This window comes from Staurois parvus, unplaced genomic scaffold (genome assembly GCF_062004578.1).
Source record: "Staurois parvus isolate SC_StPar_1 unplaced genomic scaffold, SC_StPar_1.0 ptg000087l, whole genome shotgun sequence".
Classification (NCBI taxonomy): Eukaryota; Metazoa; Chordata; class Amphibia; order Anura; family Ranidae; genus Staurois; species Staurois parvus.
In genome coordinates, this window is record NW_028317883.1 from 939,087 (window position 1) to 956,505 (window position 17,419).

The 17,419-nt window shown below is 47.1% G+C and overlaps 1 protein-coding gene across 1 annotated transcript in view; it reads right to left on the bottom strand.

The window, feature by feature from the left end:
* The window catches only part of PAFAH1B2 (platelet activating factor acetylhydrolase 1b catalytic subunit 2), a 35,716-nt gene extending 29,227 nt beyond the window's left edge, over positions 1–6,489 (bottom strand). The window contains exons 1-3 of the mRNA XM_089670145.1: positions 6,335–6,489; positions 2,845–2,941; positions 421–510 (exon numbers count right to left, since the gene is read on the bottom strand). Of these exons, the coding sequence (XP_089526271.1) occupies positions 421–510; positions 2,845–2,925 (171 nt within the window). The 5' untranslated portion in view covers positions 2,926–2,941; positions 6,335–6,489. The remainder of the gene's footprint in view (positions 1–420; positions 511–2,844; positions 2,942–6,334) is intronic.
* Positions 6,490–17,419: the final 10,930 nt, after the last annotated feature.

Genomic DNA, 17,419 nt, shown 5'->3' on the forward strand with positions numbered 1-17,419 from the left:
TGTGCTGTTTTACTAGGGGCTGTGTGTTTGTACTTCACTGTAAGCACACTGCTGTGCATGGCTGTGCTGTGCACAGCCATGCAAAGCAGTGTGCATGAGCTGACAGGGACTCGGGGTGCACGGCCGGGACCCGGGGACTGACAGCCGTGGCCACGAATGGTGGTGCGGGTAGGGGGCACACCCCTACCCGGAAATTAAAAATCACATATATAGACGTGATTTTGCGCACCCGTGCCGCCCTGTAGCAGTATATCTGCTATAGGGCGGACGGGAAGCGGTTAACAAAGTATACGAAAATATTAAAAAAAAACACTACATATTCCTCTAAAATGCAGTAAATTATAATATTACCTATAAATCCTAAAAATAAGAAGCTTAGCATGTTTTAGAGGCAGAATTACTTAAAAAGGAGCTTATTACCTCATACTGCTGCATTAACTGCACCATGGAGTCACCTACAAACAAGACATCTGGTTCTTTGTCCTTACAGTCCAAAACAAACCTATTGTGCTGAAAAAGTGAAAAGAACTTGTTTCAATTAAACATTTTAGGATGAATTACATTGCACTGTTATTCTCAAACAATAAATGAAAATCTTAATACTACAACTTTGTCATGTATGTTGTGAACATGCACCTGTCATGAGACATGTATGCAAGTTGCCATAGCTGACCTGTTCCTTTAAAAATGTTAGCTTCCTGCATGTCATATTGAGGCTTTTCCTTCAATGCATACTGAAACACTGACAAGTTAAAAGGGATTCTAAAGATTCTTTTTTTTCTTTTTTTTGTAAAATAACAAATACAGGTATACCAATTTTACGAATATAATGCGTTCTCTGGGACGTTTCGTATTGCAAAAAATTGGTAAACCGAAACAGGGTTTCCTATAGGAATGCAGTGAAAACCAATTAATCCGTTCCGTAGGTCAGAAAAAAGTAAAAAAAAAGTCGCTGTCACTATAGGTCAGTGCCGGTTTTTAAACATAATTACTATTTTTTTTTTCTTCACAATAGCTCAGAGAATCAGCTGTCACTTTCCTCCCAGCTAAAAGAAAGAAAGTTTCATTTCAGTTTATTTCCCCCTGTAAAAAGAAACAATGTTTCCTTTTAGTTTGTTTCCCGAGATAAAAGAAACAAAGTATCCTTTAACTCCTGGGAAACTGACAGTTAATTCTGTGAGCTACAGTGAAGAAAAAAAAAAAAAAACGGCAATTGCACTTAAAAATTGGCATGGACATACACTAAGTATTGCGAAAAAAATTTGAAAAAAATGTGTAAACCGAGGCATTATTTTCAATGGATTTTCATTCGTAAACCAAAAGTTAAGTTAACTGAGGCATTCGTAAACCAAGTAACACCTGTATGTCCATACTTACCTGCTGTGTGCAGTGGTTTTGCACAAAGCAATCCGGATCCTCCTCTTCTCGGGTCCCCCACAGGCTCTCCTGCTCCTCTTTGCTGTCTCAGCCAATGAGGAGACGGACCCGCGACAGCTGATGGGGCTCAAGTAGGTATTGAGGGGGCTGGGGGGGGGGGATGCTTCATACAGAAGTACCTTCATGCATAGAATGCATCAAGGTAAAAAACCTTGAGTCTTTACAACCGCTTTAAAGCTCCGGCAACTATAGTCACCCATTTTTTTATGCTGTCCCCAGCAGTCTTATTGATTCACAACCCCTCCTCTTCAAGGTGAAATTATACTCAGCATCATTAAAAAACCACTCCCTGTGACCCCGGAAAGCTCTGACCCTACTCTGTGACTCACAGGTGAGTGCTAGATAGTGGCGGAAGGATAAAAATAAATTAAAAAAAAAAAAGGAAGAGGTTTAAAGAGGGCCTGTGACATAACCAGACCAAAGACAGCGGTGCAGTTGTTATCCAATAGGGGTGGGGAGGACAGCTGAACCCAGTTTTGAGCTTTAAAGCTGAACTCCAAATGGACCTGGAGTTTTGCACGGACATCCAGCATCCTCTCTAAGGCCTTTGCTCCCCAGCTTGACTGTCCCTGGCCAACACCTGTCATTCATGAGAATTTAAACTATTTTCAGGAAGCTATGTACAGCAACCTTCCAGCCCATACCATCCCATCAGCCATGATCTGCCAGCATTGTACATAGAAATTATAGGCAAAATATAAGCAGAATAAACTTCAGCTTAATCAAGAGCCCCAGGAGGAAACTACATAACTATGTAAGAAAAGCCAAAGGAATATGCAATAAAAAGAGAGAAGAAACATGATGATTCATGTGTTTCTTTGTGTACCTGACATTTCATTTCCTGACTATATGCTGCAGCAGTACTTTAGTAACAACAAATCAAATTCCTGCAGCTGAGGATTGAATTGCTTAGTATATTAGAGCAGGTTTGTAACCTGGAAACCTCAGGTACAGACCAGAAGACTGTCTGTCTTGCCCACGCAAGCCTGCTGTAAGCCACTGGAAGGGTCATCAACACAGCTGCCCACCTTCCTGTCCACATTGATGGTCATTGAGAACTACAAAGTTTGGTTCAGCGGCTACAGAAGTGACACTGCCGCCTGCTTAATCCTTCCTTATGGTGCCCGGGCATAGCTCAATTTCCCGTATTCAGTGATGATGTTGCACACGTTTAAAAGGTAAATGTAGCACAAACTATGCAACTGTAGACTGAATAAAATGCTAGTTTTTAATAGACACGAATTTAGGAGATTTTTATAATTTAGAAGTACATGAGAAGCCTGTTCCTTGTCACAAGATTTCAATACTCTGGAACCAAAGTATTACAAATGAAGCATCTGCAAACAATAAAAGGGCAAGAGTTTCATTTATAGGAAAAAAAACACCCCAAAAAATCCGCTGTATTACCTGAGAGAGCCACCGATCATCCCCCTGCACATCCTCAGCAGCATGAGGGACAGCAGCAGAGTTTGTGTCCCCCTGACTCATTATGCAGACAATCTGCCTGTAAAAACAAAGGTGTACATAAGTGACATGCGCTCATTAAAACAAAATACATTACAAAGGGGTGTACTTAGAATAAAAATTGCATAGCAATCACCCAGTGTAATAGCATTTACGTTCCTTTTATGCAAAATAACAGACAATTTTATGTGCGAATTGAATGTTTTTTATGGTTTTTAACAGTAAAATACTGCATTTGGCCACCCAATGATGCCAAGTAGAATAGGAAATGCCCTCACCATAGTCATCTACAATGAAGGACCATTGGTCCTGCATGTTACTTAATACAACCACTGACTGGAGCGCCTTAGTGAAGAAGCTTCAGGGAAACAATTGTACAGCATAGTAGAAGCCTACTGAATCAAGAAATGAGGTCAGTATTACAGATTCTTTCTCTACCCCTAGACTGGGGCTAGGTTCACACTAGCCTGCTTGGCGTGTTATCGTACAGGATAGTGAAAATGTCAGCCCAAGCAGAGAGCATTGTTTCAGTGTATGTTTCAATGCATCACACTATAGTTTCTTTTTTCTAAAAATGTTTTCAAGTGTCCAATAGTGAAACCTCATTCATTGTGCTGGTCAGTAGGGACATGCGGTTAAGAAAAATGAAGACCTGTTGCATTTTTTCTGCACTGCAGCACATACCATATCATCATTGTGGTGTGAAAGGGCCCCACAGAAAACATACATTTTTCTGTCTTTATCCAGTGCAGAAATACACATGCCATAGCACACAGCATGAATGAGCCTTTAATAAGCACTTAGCCATTGCAGTACAGGAGTGGGAGCCCACTGCTTGGGTGTAATTTAGCTTTCAAGGGGAACTAAAAGTTACATGGTCTCGGCATGTCAAGAATAGATCAGGACTGTACACTGAACTGAACCACGTACACAGAAAACAAAAAGTCTCCAGGAGATTTTTTGGCAAGGTTTACTGACTCATTAGTGATGAATTCAATCATATTCAGATTCTAGTTTGCCCCCTCCTGAGTGAGCCCGCAAGGAAACTGTCACTATATCGGGGACAGACTAAAATCTAAACGTACCTAAGCTGATCCCTGCTCAGCATGACCAGCAAGCTGCTGAAGGCAAAGTAAGGCCTCGTTCACTTAATCATACACTCGTGCAAAGGGCTGTGTTTGCCCACACAGGATACACAGGTGTTCTATGCCTCCACGTGCAGGCAGTCCCCTTCATGTCAACTGGGATGCAGCAGCTGCACAGACACAGCTGCTGCTCCCAATTTGGCATCTGATCAAAAGTATGTGTGTGTCCCAAAATTCAGTGTGAGTTGGAGGACATGCATCCGCATGGATGTCAATTGGGAGCAGTCAGTTTGGAAGGTGCTCCATCCCAGATGACATGAAGGGGACAGCCTGCAGGTAGATGCATAGAACACCTGTGCATCCTGTTTGGGTAAACAAAGCTGTTTTCATGGGTGTATGCTTAAGTACGCTCATGTGAATAAGTCCTAACACCTAAGGACATGCACAGGAGATATATCACCCATGGCCGCACCATGGCCAAAGAGGAACACGGTAGCAGGATCCTGGACCCTTTATGGTTGGAGGAAGTAGGCGTGTGCTGGACATAACTACAGAATATGGCAAAGGCTCACCCCCTCCAAGTCTTTATCTGCTTGAAAGTGATACGAAGAGTTTTTTTCCCTTTAAATTAAAGAGATGTTATATTCACCTCCTCTGTGCAACAATATTACACAGAGCAGTCCCTTACCTTCTCTTCTGGAGTCCCCTGCCAGCGCCCACCACTCCACCTTTCCTCTGGGTGCCTCCTCAACAAGTCAGGGGCCAAGAGGGCACCATCCAGATCTGGGCTGTGTGCTTTCATAAACATACACAGCACTGGTAAGCCCCGCCCCTGTAGAGCATTTGAAGGACAGCAGCAGGAGCTTTTGGATCCCACTCCTCTGTGTATCCTGCGAGACCAGGAAGAGACAGCAGCAGGGCCAGGGCATTGCTGGATCAGTGACAGGAGTCAGGTACGTGTTTGGGGGCAAAGAGAGAACAAGTAGCTGGGATTTGTTTATCTTCATGAAGAACCTATGAGGTATACAGCACAGGGTGGGAGGAGGGTACAGATGTATACAGCACAGGGTGGGGTTGGGAGGAGGGGTACAGGTGAATACAGTCCCTATGGAGTATACAGCACAGGGTGGGAGAGGTGCAGGTGTATACAGCCCTTATGGGGTATACAGCACAGGGTGGGGTTGGGAGGAGGGGGTACAGGTGAATACAGTCCCTATGGGGTATACAGCACAGGGTGGGGTTGGGAGGAGGGGGTACAGGTGTATACAGTCCTTACTGGGTATACAGCACAGGGTGGGGTTGGGAGGAGGGGGTACAGGTGTATACAGTCCCTATGGTGTATATAGCACAGGGTGGGGGTGGGAGAAGTGCATATCCATACAGCTAGGGTTGCCACCTCATCCCTTTAAAGCCAAGCACATGCTGATTACACAGGTTCAGAGGCTAATTTAATGCAGATAGGACACTGAATGAGTTTAATGACCACCTTAATTAGCCACAGGACCTGTGTAATCAGTATGTGTTCAGTTTTACAGGGATGAGGTGGCAACACTACATATAGCATGGGGCTGGGCTTACAGCCCTTATGGGGTATACAGCACAGGAAGGAGAGGTCCAGGAGTATATAGGCTCCTATGGTGCATACAGAACAGTGTGTTGGGTACAGGTGTACATAGGCTGTATGGCGTATACAGCACAGGGTGGGAGGAGTACAGGTGTATACAGGCTGTATGGGTGTATGCAGCACAGGGTGGGAGGAGTACAGGTGTATACAGGCTGTATGGGGGTATACAGCACAGGGTGGGAGGAGTACAGGTGTATACAGGCTGTATGGGGGTATACAGCACAGGGTGGGAGGAGTACAGGTGTATACAGGCTGTATGGGGGTATGCAGCACAGGGTGGGAGGAGTACAGGTGTATACAGGCTGTATGGGGGTATGCAGCACAGGGTGGGAGGAGTACAGGTGTATACAGGCTGTATGGGGGTATACAGCACAGGGTGGGAGGAGTACAGGTGGATACAGGCTGTATGGGGGTATGCAGCACAGGGTGGGAGGAGTACAGGTGGATACAGGCTGTATGGGGGTATGCAGCACAGGGTGGGAGGAGTACAGGTGTAGATCAGGCAGCCATTTTTTTTTTTAATGACAGGTTTACTTGAGCCCGGACTATGCCCGGTTCTCTATCATCTCAGCCTCCTCCCCCTAGATCAGACCTCTCCATTCCAGCCATCACACCCCTAGTGATGAGGCCTCTGCCCGGCTGGACCAGCACACAGAGCTACCACCACACCAACCCGGTCCTCCCACCGGCACCTCACTATCACCAATCCCCTGACTTCACTCACTCGGTGCTCCGGTAACTCCACCCCTTCCGGTCTAAGAGCCCCCGGTGCTGCTCTTGCTGGCGCGACAGTCGCCTTACGCAACTTCCGTTTGTGTCAGTCACGAAGCGCCAGACCAATGACAGCCGGCGGAAGTGACGTATCGACAGCGCCGGAGGGGAGCGGAAGTCCTGTAGGGGACATAGAGACTATGGCGGGGGGTGTAAGGCTGGCTGAGCCCCAGCAAAGACGAGGAGCTGGTTATTCCTGCTTGGAGGAGACGCATGTGATCCCCGGCCTGTGTTTTTCTGCGTGGCCTTCCCAGACAGGTCATGTTTTCCGGAGTCCTCATCACGAGGCAATTCGTTTGAACAGAAATCCTCCTATGTGCTTTGTATGGCTCATGACAGGCAGGAAACCATGACTCTCGCAGCGACGTCCACCTCTTCCTTGCATTGTACTCCTCCCTCTTTCCAGGAAGTTATGTGTATAATATATAGGTATATATACAGGGCTTTTCCTTCTCAGGGGATGGGTGCAGGAGTTCCCCTTTTCTGAGTCCCCCTCGTCTCCTCCCCAATCTGCCTCCAAGTAATGTTCCTTGGTTCCACCACCTTCCAGTCCCACCCCTTTTAGACATACAGAACCAAGTATCATTTTATGGTGCTAAATAATTTGTATCAAATTTGTTGATAAGAAAAGCAGTAAAATCCCCTACAGCCAGTAACAATAGATCCTCCACACAATAGACTTCCCCAGCACAATGGGTCCCACTCCACCAACAATAGATCCCTACACAGTAAACATGTACTTCCCCAGCAGCAACAATAGATCTCCCAGGAACCTCTCCCTCAACAGATCCCTATAGCAACATAAGACCCCCAGCAACAGACCCTCACCAGTGACAATAGTTCCCCCAGCATCAATAAAGCTTCAACCACACACCCTGCCATTAAATGCAATTGGTGCTGGAACTGTGTTTCCGCTGAAAAAAGGCCCTTTATATTTACACACGCTCACTGGACCCTTTATTAGAAACACCTGTTCAATTGCTTGGTAACACAAATTGCAAATCAGCCAATCACATGGCAGCAACTCAATGCATTTAGGCATCTAGACGTGAGATCGACTGGCTGAAGTTCAACTGAGCATCAGAACGGGGAAGAAAGGGAATTTAAGGGACTTTGAACCTGGCATGTTTGTTAGTGCCATATGGGCTGGTCTTGAGTATTTCAAAAGTTGCTGGTCTACTGGGATTTTCATGGACAACTATCTCCAGGGTTTACAGAGAATGGTTCGAAAAAGAGAAAATATCCTGTGAGCAGCGGTTGTGTGGACGAAAATGCCTTGTTGATGTCAGAGGAGAATGGTGAAATAAAGTCAAAAGCTGCTGCACATGGGTGTGGGAGACTGGAAAAAGGTATACAGTGGAACCCAGATATAAATGAAAATTCCAACGGGTAGGCCGTGCTCTCGTGTAGGACTGGGGAAGTCCAGAGGCAATTGCAGAGAAAATAAAACTAGCGCACCGGCCTAGCGCATTATCCCAGATACAAGTTCCTAAAATAATTGATAAGATTATACTCACAGATGAGTGAAGACAAAATCGCACAGCAAGTGACAGTCAATGAATGTATATTCCACTGAGAGCCAAAGGCCCCGACATCAAAGTGCCATCTGATGGCCAAATAGATGCGTTTCAAAGGAAACCCTCTTTCTGCTTGCGTCTTCCAGGACAGCCCCCCTTGAGACGTAGAGCTCCTCCTCTGGGTCAGGAAACATGCCATCCCCTACGCCTTTAAAAGGTGGACCTCCAGTCCTCCATCCCAGTTTTTAGTGTTTCCTGGTCCGGAGGGAACATGTTTAGAAACCTTTAGATCCTCGCACTCTCGGGAGGTCTGTTGTAGAAGAGTGTGACGGAAGGCCCAGTTACCTCTTCTCCCTGCACCTTCCACAGTGAGTGGGGCTGGTGGCGGTGGTAAAGCCTTCATACCCAGGCGGGGACTGGCGATGGCGGAGTCACAGTAGGGGAGTTGGAGTGTCCGGTGCTGAAGTTGGGGCATCCACTCCCTCTGGGCCTGCATGTTTTCCTTTCCCCCAGGCGCTCGGTGCAGGCGTGCGGAGCGCTGGGCGGAAGGAGGCAGGCGGGACTTCCGGTGGGGGAAGGGCTCTGCGTTCCAGGGGCCAGAGGTCTGGTGCATCTTCCGGCGGACAGGGCCTTGCATTCTACGGACCGGAAGTCAGGCTACTTCCGGGGGTGGGTCCTGTGCTTCAGAGACCGGAAGTCCATTGCAGTGACGTCCTCGTCGGGCGCCGGAGACGCTGGTTCCGGTCTCCTCAGCAGAAAAAGGCGCAGGCTTCCACCTGGGATGGTCGGTGAGGTGTGAAGGCAGCGGCGCTGTGAACACGCCAGTCAGAACAAGATGGAAGCCGGACCTTTGCAGGCAGATCCTGGTTCCAGCACCGGCCCCTCTCAGGTAGGCTTGGAGAGGCTCCCCTTTAGCTGATCCCTGGGAGGTTGGTTATTGGTTCCCTTAGTCCCTGTGTGCAGGTGATGGTGGGCACGCTGCAGGTTCCCCCTTACACTGGGTGTAGATGGAGCTGAGGGTCCATGTTGTTCTTGTCTTCTTTTTCCTTAGGTTTAAGGACAGGACCCCTGTACAGGCCCCAAAGAGGAAATGTGCAGTATGTGCGGCTAAGTTAGGGTCTGGGTATGAGAAACCCCTGTGCTGCAACTGCATTGACAGTTTAATCAAGGATGAGTCCTTCACGGCACGTCATAAGGTGTTATCCTCCATTAAAGAGGACATGACAGCAACTTTCCAATCCTTTAGGTCACTGTTTGATAGGCTTCAGACGCCACTAGGGCTTGGGGTACATACTGCCATAGCGGTAGGGGCTGCTAGGCAGGAGGCCCCAGAGGAGGAGGAGGATCCCCAATCCTTGGCTTCTTTTCAGGCGGGTTCCGGGTCCGAGAATGAGGAAAGCCCTCCTTCTACAAGTTCTAAATACAAGTTGACCTTACAGGATGTGGACGATCTCTTAGGGGCCATTTATGAAACTTCGGAGATTGAGGAGGAGGAAGCGGCCTTGTCTAAGCATGACCTCATGTACCAGGGGCTTCATGCTAAAAAGTCCAGGGTTTTTCCAGTGCATAGTTCCTTGATTGATACTATCAAGCAGGAAAAGGAAAATCCGGAAAAGAAGCCATTCTTTTCTGGGGCTCTGAAAAGATTTCCTTTTGATGAGGATCCGTCACAGCCTTGGAACAAAGTTCCAAGATTGGACGCTCCCTTATCTAGGATTTCCAAACGAATGGATCTGGCCTTTGAGGACATGGGGGCCTTAAAGGACCCGATGGATAAAAGAGGGGAGGTTTTGCTACGAAGAGCTTGGGAGTCTTCTGTTGGCCTTAAAACAGCCCTTTCTGCCACCTGTGTGGCCAGGAATTTAGAATGCTGGCTGATAGTTACAAAACCATTTGTCAGCAGGAACGTCAAGGCAGCAGCTTTTAAAGGCCCTTCCCTTACTGTTTAAAGTGGCGGGGTTTTTGGCGGATGCTTCGGTGGAATCCGTCAAACTAGCTGCTAGGTCTTCAGCCTTAGTGAATTCAGCCCGACGGGCTTTATGGTTAAAGACCTGGGCGGGGGACTCAGCGTCCAAATTGTGCCTCTGCGCTTTGCTCTTTTTAGGGGATAATCTTTTTGGCCCTGGGTTAGAGGAGGCTCTCGAACGCACCGCCGATAGAAAGAAAGGCTTTCCGGAAAGCAAAAAAAGTTTTCCCTAGGAAAAGTTTTCGCCCTAAAGCCCAGATGCTGCAAAGTAGGGAAAACCAACCCAAAAAGCACTGGACGGGACATAAGAATAGGGGAAAAGGGGGGATCTTATTTAATCCTCCTAAAGGAACCTCTAAGTCACAATGACTTAAGTATCCCGGGGGGGGGGGGGGGGAAGGTTGGGGTCCTTTCTCCCTCAGTGGGCATCTATCTCCCCAAACCCTTACATTTTAAGTCTGATTCGGGAGGGGTACAGACTGGAGTTTGATTCCTGTCCTCCAAGCAGCCTTGTAGTCACCAACCTTCCCAAAGACAGGGGGAAGGCTCAGGCTTTATGCGGCCTTATTGGGGTGTGGTGGACCAGCGGGTTCTAGTTCAGGTGCCTCGGAACGAACTGGGTTCAGGGTGTTATTCCCACATTTTTGTCGTGAGAAAACCCTCGGGCAAGTTCCGGTTGATTTGGAATCTGCGGCCTCTGCATCAGGCCCTCAGATACAAGCATTTCAGGATGGAGTCAATCTATTCTGTAAAGAGTATTCTTTTCCAGGGGTGCTTTATGGCCACTCTAGAGGGATGCTTATTTTCATGTGCCATACATCAAGCGAGCAAGAGATACTTAAGGATAGGTTTGCAGATTTTCCACTGGCAGTGTCAGGCCTTGCCCTTCGGGCTAGCAGCAGCACCAAGAATATTTATCAAGGTGTTGGCAGAAGCCTTGGTTCCTCTAAGAATGAGGTCAATCACGATAGTTCCTTATTTGGACGATCTTCTTTTTGTGGCCAGATCTTATCAACAGCTGGCCGAAGATCTACAGGTGGCTCAGAACCTCCTTCAGGGTCTAGGATGGCTCATCAACAGAGAGAAGTCAGCTTTGACACCCTCCCAGAGAGTAGTTTACCTGGGGTACGAAATTGCGTCTCTAGAGGAAAATTTTCCTTCCTCAGGAGAAGGTCATAAAGATGGACCAGATGCTGGCCAGGTTGCAATCCAACCTGTTGGTTTCGGTAAGAGAAATCGCAAGAGCAGTAGGTCTGATGACATCTTGTTTTCCGGCAGTTCTATGGGCAAGGCTCCACCAAAGGCCACTTCAGGCTTTCCTGTTGACAACATGGGACTGGGGACAGCTCGGCTTTGGAGCGGGCAATCCAGCTCCCGTCCAAAGTCAAGAGGTCTCTTTGGTGGTGGCGAAGAGAAGCAAATTTGACAAAGGGGCTAGAGTGGGGTCAGTTAGCTCTTCTCATTGTGACAACAGAGGCCAGCAGTTTTGGTTGGGGAGCCCATCTAGGGGAGATGACGGCTCAGGGAGAATGGTCCCAAGCGGACTCGTTAAGATCCTCAAATCAAAGAGCGCTGATTGGAGGCCTTTGGGGCAAAATTGGAGAACCAGCACTTGCAGATTCGATCAGACAACATAGCGACAGTGGCCTACATAAACAAACGGAGGTACGCGGAGTCCTTCACTTCAGAAAATTGCAGGCGGTATTCTAGCCTGGGTAGAGCAGAACCTGCTGTCAGTTATGGCTGTTCATTTAAAGGGTTCACAGAACTCCCTGGCAGATTTCCTCAGTTGAAGACCGATCAGTCACGACGATTGGTCTCTCAATCGGGAGGTCTTTCAGGAGATAGCTCTCAGGTGGGGGACTCCAGAGATGGATCTTTTTGCATCCCAGGAGAACAGAAAAGTCAGTTTTTTTTTTTTTGTTTTTTTTTCCCCTCAATCCGCGAGAGCAGGCCTTGGGGATAGACGCCCTGTCGGCCCCTTGGGACTTCAACTTGGCCTATGCATTTCCCCCGGTCAGACTAGTCCCGGCGGTCCTGCAAACATTTTTGAGGGAAAAGACGGATCTAGTCCTAGTAGCTCCGTTTTGGGCAAAGAGGCCCTGGTTCTCCCTACTGAACAGGCTAGCTTCAGCTTGCCCATTTCCTCTCCCGGAGAGGGAGGATCTGATCTCGCAGGGCCCTCTAATGCACCTGCGGATCAGAACCTTGAAATTGACGGCTTGGTTCTCGAAGAACAGCTCCTCAGGGCAAGGGGGTTCTCAGACGCAGTGGTGAGGACTTTGGTGAACTGCCGTAAGCCAGTAGCCAGAGCCATTTATTCTAAAGTCTGGAAGAAGTTTACCTTATGGTTATCAGACCAACGGGCCCCTGGGCATCCTGGCAATCTTGGATTTTTTTCCAGGAAGTAGCTGATCGAGGTCTCTCGATTAGTACCTTGAAGGTACAGGCTTCGGCCTTAAGTATTTTTCTGCAGGTCCTCCTGCAGCAGAATCCGTTTGTAGTGGATTTCTTCAGATCTCTTGCCAGGCCTAAACCTACTAAGGTCAAGTCCTGTCCGGCTTGGGATCTATCCTTGGTGCTAAAGGCCTTGATTCGCAAGCCTTTTTAACCTTTGGAAGAGGCAGCGATAAAATTTTTAACTTTAAAGATTGTTTTTTTGGTAGCTATCATGTCAGCCCGTAGGGTGAGTGAATTACAAGCTCTTTCTATTAGGGAGCCTTACCTGACCGTGCTGGAGGACAGGGTTGTGCTCAAGACTGATCCAGGTTTTCTCCCTAAAGTGTCATCCTCCTTTCACAGGTCGCAGGATATAGTTCTGCCAACCCTTTGTTCTTCCTCTGAAGGTAAACCGGAAGAAAAGCTAAGTTTGCTAGATATAAGGAGGAGTCTTATGATTTATCTGGACAGATCCTGGGAATTTAGAAAGTCAGATTCCCTTTTTATTTTGTTTTCAGGGCAAAAGAGGTTTTGCAGCATCCAAAGCCACTATAGGTAGATGGATAAGACTGGCTATAGGGGAATCGTATAAGGTTTTAGGTATTCCGCCTCCCGTTGTTAGAGCTCATTCGACTAGATCAGCAATGGGCAAACTACGGCCCGCAGGCCGTATATGGCCCGGCGGACCTTTTAATCCGGCCCTCGGAGCTAGGCTCCTCTCACAGTCTGCCCTGAAGACCGGTGTAGCATGAAAATCTGTCTCCTATGAGGATCTGTCCCCCTCGACGTATCTGCGCATGTGCCGGAGATCGCCGATCGGCTGCTAATGCCTGAAACTGGCACATGCGGAGATACGTCGAGGGGGACAGATCCTCATAGGAGACAGATTTTCATGCTACACCGGAACCGCGCGGGAACACGGCGAGAGGAACGCGCGGAGCAAAGGTAAGTGAATTGACACAGGGGGGACTTGGGGACTTAATATGGGGGATGAATTACTATAGGGGGGATGAATTACTATAGGGGGGATGAATTACTATATGGGGGATGAATTACTATATGGGGGATTAATTACTATGGGGGAATATTACTATACTTACTATGGATGACACATACACATCATTCATCTACTCTTGGTCCGGCCCCCGCGTCCAATATATGAACCCATTGCGGCCCTCAAGTCAAAAAGTTTGCCCACCCCTGGACTAGATCATTAGCAGCTTCTTGGGCAGAGAGGGCCGGGGCTTCGCCGGAGGAGATCTGTAAGGCAGCCACTTGGTAGAAGTTCTCTACCTTCGTTAGGCATTACCGTCTAGACCTCCTGTCAGACAGGGAGCAGGCTCTCGGAGGCAAGGTCCTCCAGGCGGTGGGCCCGCCCTAAGGGGGTAAGTTCTTGATCATCGTCTCAAGGGGGGCTGTCCTGGAAGACGCAAGGAGAAAACCAGAGTTAGACTTACCGGTAACTCCTTTTCTACGAGACTTCCAGGACAGCCGTGATTTCCCACCCTACAGAAGTATAACTGATGTGTATAATGATAGATAGATATATAGATAGATATATATATATATTTGTATGTCTTTCAGTGTCTTCCGTTCTCAAATAAAAACTGGGATGGAGACCTGGAGGTCCGCTTGTAAAGGCATAGGGGATGGCGTGTTTCCTGACCCGGAGGGAGGAGCTCTACGTCTCAAGGGGGGTTGTCCTGGAAGACTTGTAGAAAAGGAGTTACCGGTAAGTCTAACTCTGAAGTTTTCAGCCTCTATTTAGCCGTCAGATGGCACTTTGGTGTCGGGGCCTTTGGGTCTCTGTGGAATATACATTCAGTGACCTGTAACTTGCTATGTGATTTTTGTCTTCACTCGTTTGTGAGTATAATCTTATCAATTTTTTTTAATAAACTTGTATCTGTGACAATGTGCTAGGTCGGTGCTTTCTTGTTTTCTCTGCAGTCAGGAGAATGGACAGACTGGTTTGAGATAATAGGCAACAGTAACTCAAATAACAACACGTTACAACCAAGGTATGCAGAATACCAATCTGTCATCGATCAAAATGCACACCCACAGTGACTAACTGAGGTGGGGTTTGTCCGTGACTTGGGGTAAAGAGGGAATGAGGGGGACTTTGAGCATATAAGACTGGCCGTGATACACTTTCACAGCCTGCACTGCCTCTGGCTACTACTAGAGGGAGACTCCAGCTGGCTGACCAGACAGGCAGATACGAATCTTACATACAATCTGGTGCACTCTAAGGATTGGGAGCAGTCTAGCAATTGGCACACCCTTCTAGGATTCATCCAGCTGTCCCACAAGCTAGAACCCCAGTGTTCCACTGTCCACTCTCCACCCCCCCCCCACCCCCAAACCGTAGCTTGCCACCACCCAACAATTTGACCGCTAACTGCTTTGCTGGGCAACCACACACACAGAGATCTCCGTCTGGCAGATCTGCTATTTTGCAATCTGCCAACGCGCAGTGCAATTGCATACAGATTGGCAATAAACTTAGACCGAGCACATAGACACTACAATACAACAATCTCTCCGGAGATATGAGCCCAAGCTTAGTACACAGAAGTCACTTATTAATTTTATGATTTAATATCCCAAAAGTGGGCAGTGCATAAAATATATACAAAGAAAAAAAAAAAAGTTACAGAAAATACAAAATGACAATTGGCTATTCACTATAAAACAAAAAGGGAATAAAAACAGAAAATGTACCAAGATTTATCCTGCGACTGGAGCAAGTTAAAAGTCCATGATTCACCAGTCATATAGAACCGGCTCCGTACGAATCACCCCGTCCATATCTCAGGGTCCTCAATTTATTGACATATGGATGTGGGCTGGACTTTAGCCCTTGGCCAATCAACACTGGGGCATGTTCAGAACACAGAACGTCCCATGGACTGGTACAGGAAGTGCCCAATCTCGAATGGGCTAGAAATGGTTTGGATCCCTAGGTCAGGAATAGGATTCCCAACACCAGTGTGTCAGTCTGATCGCGACAGTACCAATAACTGTTCAGCTGTCGCAATCAGGTGCCGTATAACCGTTTTGTGTGTTTCTCTGGGATTCTACAGAGGCTACAAATACACTTTTAAATGTAGATGTAGCCTAAAATGTGTCCAATCGGAAGGAAGTATTTTCATCTCTCCGCAACTAATATTTTAGTTTTTATGAAAAATTAAATAGATTCCTCTGATCTGTGGATATAAATCAGAGCTGGGAGACATTTCAGAGCCACTCCTGGTCCTCTGTGGTTTCTTGAAGCCAAAATAGCTAGAGCTCTTTTATATTTCAAGAAGGTGGCTAATTCTGGCTACATAGGTGATAACGTTTATTGCCATCTAGGTGTCACCTCTAGCCTAGAAGCTGTTCTGTCCTTTCAGATGCTAATTGGTGAACATATGTCTCTGACTGAATACTGAACACTTATCTGTAATAACATGGAATGAAACTACATCTACAATTACATATTTCTACCGATTACATCACATATCAGCTACTGCTACCATGATTCTACTCTTATATTTTTGTTACACCTCTGTCCATGACCTTTTTTGTTTCCCACTCCCTTAACCTACTAGCAATTACAGAAACCTGGCAGCAGAATCTGCTTCTCCTGCAGAATTTTCCTATGGAGGCCTTCTCTGGACTCACCCAGACCCAGTAGTCTGAAAGGAGGTGGAGTTGGTTTGCTTCTATCTACACTGAGCACCTTTCAAGTTCTCATAACCCCCCCTCTCTATTCTCTTCTTTCAAGACTCACTTCTTTCAGCTGTTTTCTCCTATTTCTGTGAGGATTGCAGTGATCTACCGGCCTCCTGGACTGATGATCCGCTTTCTTGGTGACTTCTTTGCCTGTCTAACCTGCTTTCTCTCTTCGGAAATACCGACTATCATTCTTGGAGATTTTAACATCACCATTAATGTGAACAACCCGGCTACATCCCAACTCTTCAACCTAACCTCATCTTGCCTTAACACAATAGACACAGTCCTCCACTCACTCTGATGGGAATACAGTAGACCTTGTTTTCTCCCTTCTTTGTACTCCCTACAACCTCACAAACACCCCCTTTCCTCTCTCTGATCACAATCTCATCACCTTCACAGTGTCCTCGTCTTCAAACACCTATCCCTCCAAGCAGCAAACGATTACCCGCTCAAACTTTCACAACTTAGACCCTTCTCTTTTCCACTCTGCAACTGGCTGTCTCTATGACAGAATCTCTCCCCTGTCCTGACCTGGCCACAGCTGTCTACAACAGTTCTCTTGCATCCGCACTAGACTCACTTTCTCCTCTAACTACACAAGGTATCAGGGCCTGACCATTACAGCCGTGGCAGACTGACAGCACCAGAAATCTTAAGAGACATAGCCGTGCATTGGAGCAATTGTGGCGTAAAACCAAATCTCAGCAAGTATTCACCCTATATAAATCTGCTTTCTTAACATACAATTCCTCCCTCCATGGTGCCAAACAAGCCTACTTTGTCACTCTTATTAATACCTTGTCATCCAGTCCTCGTCTCTTTTCTTCTTTTAACTCTACTTTCTCCACCCAGTAACTCACTGCTTACGAGATTGCAAATCATTTCAAAAACAAGATTGATGTAATTTGTAGGGGCGTTTCCACTGCACAGACATCTATCCCACTTAGCATACATTATACTAAACCTCCCTCAACACTTTCCTCTTTTGACCTTGCTACTACTGAAGAGGCCACTAAAGATTTCTCAGAAGTCTCTCACCACCTGCCCCCTGGATCCTGTCCCCTCACAACTACTATGGTCACCCTCTTCTGTCCTATGCTCCCTCCCTCACATCTTCAATCTCCCTCTCTAATGGTGCCTTCCCCACCCCTCTAAAGCATGTACACATCACTCCCATACTTAAAAAGCCCTCGCTGGACCCCACCAACCTGAACAACTTAAGACCCATCTCCCTGCTCCCGTTTACCTCTAAACTCTTAGAAATCTTAGTCTACAATCACCTCAGCTCCTACCTTACTGACAACAACCTTCTTGACCCTTTACAGTCTGGCTTTCGCTCACTCCACTCCACTGAAACTGCCCTACTAAAACTCACTAATGATTTACTAAC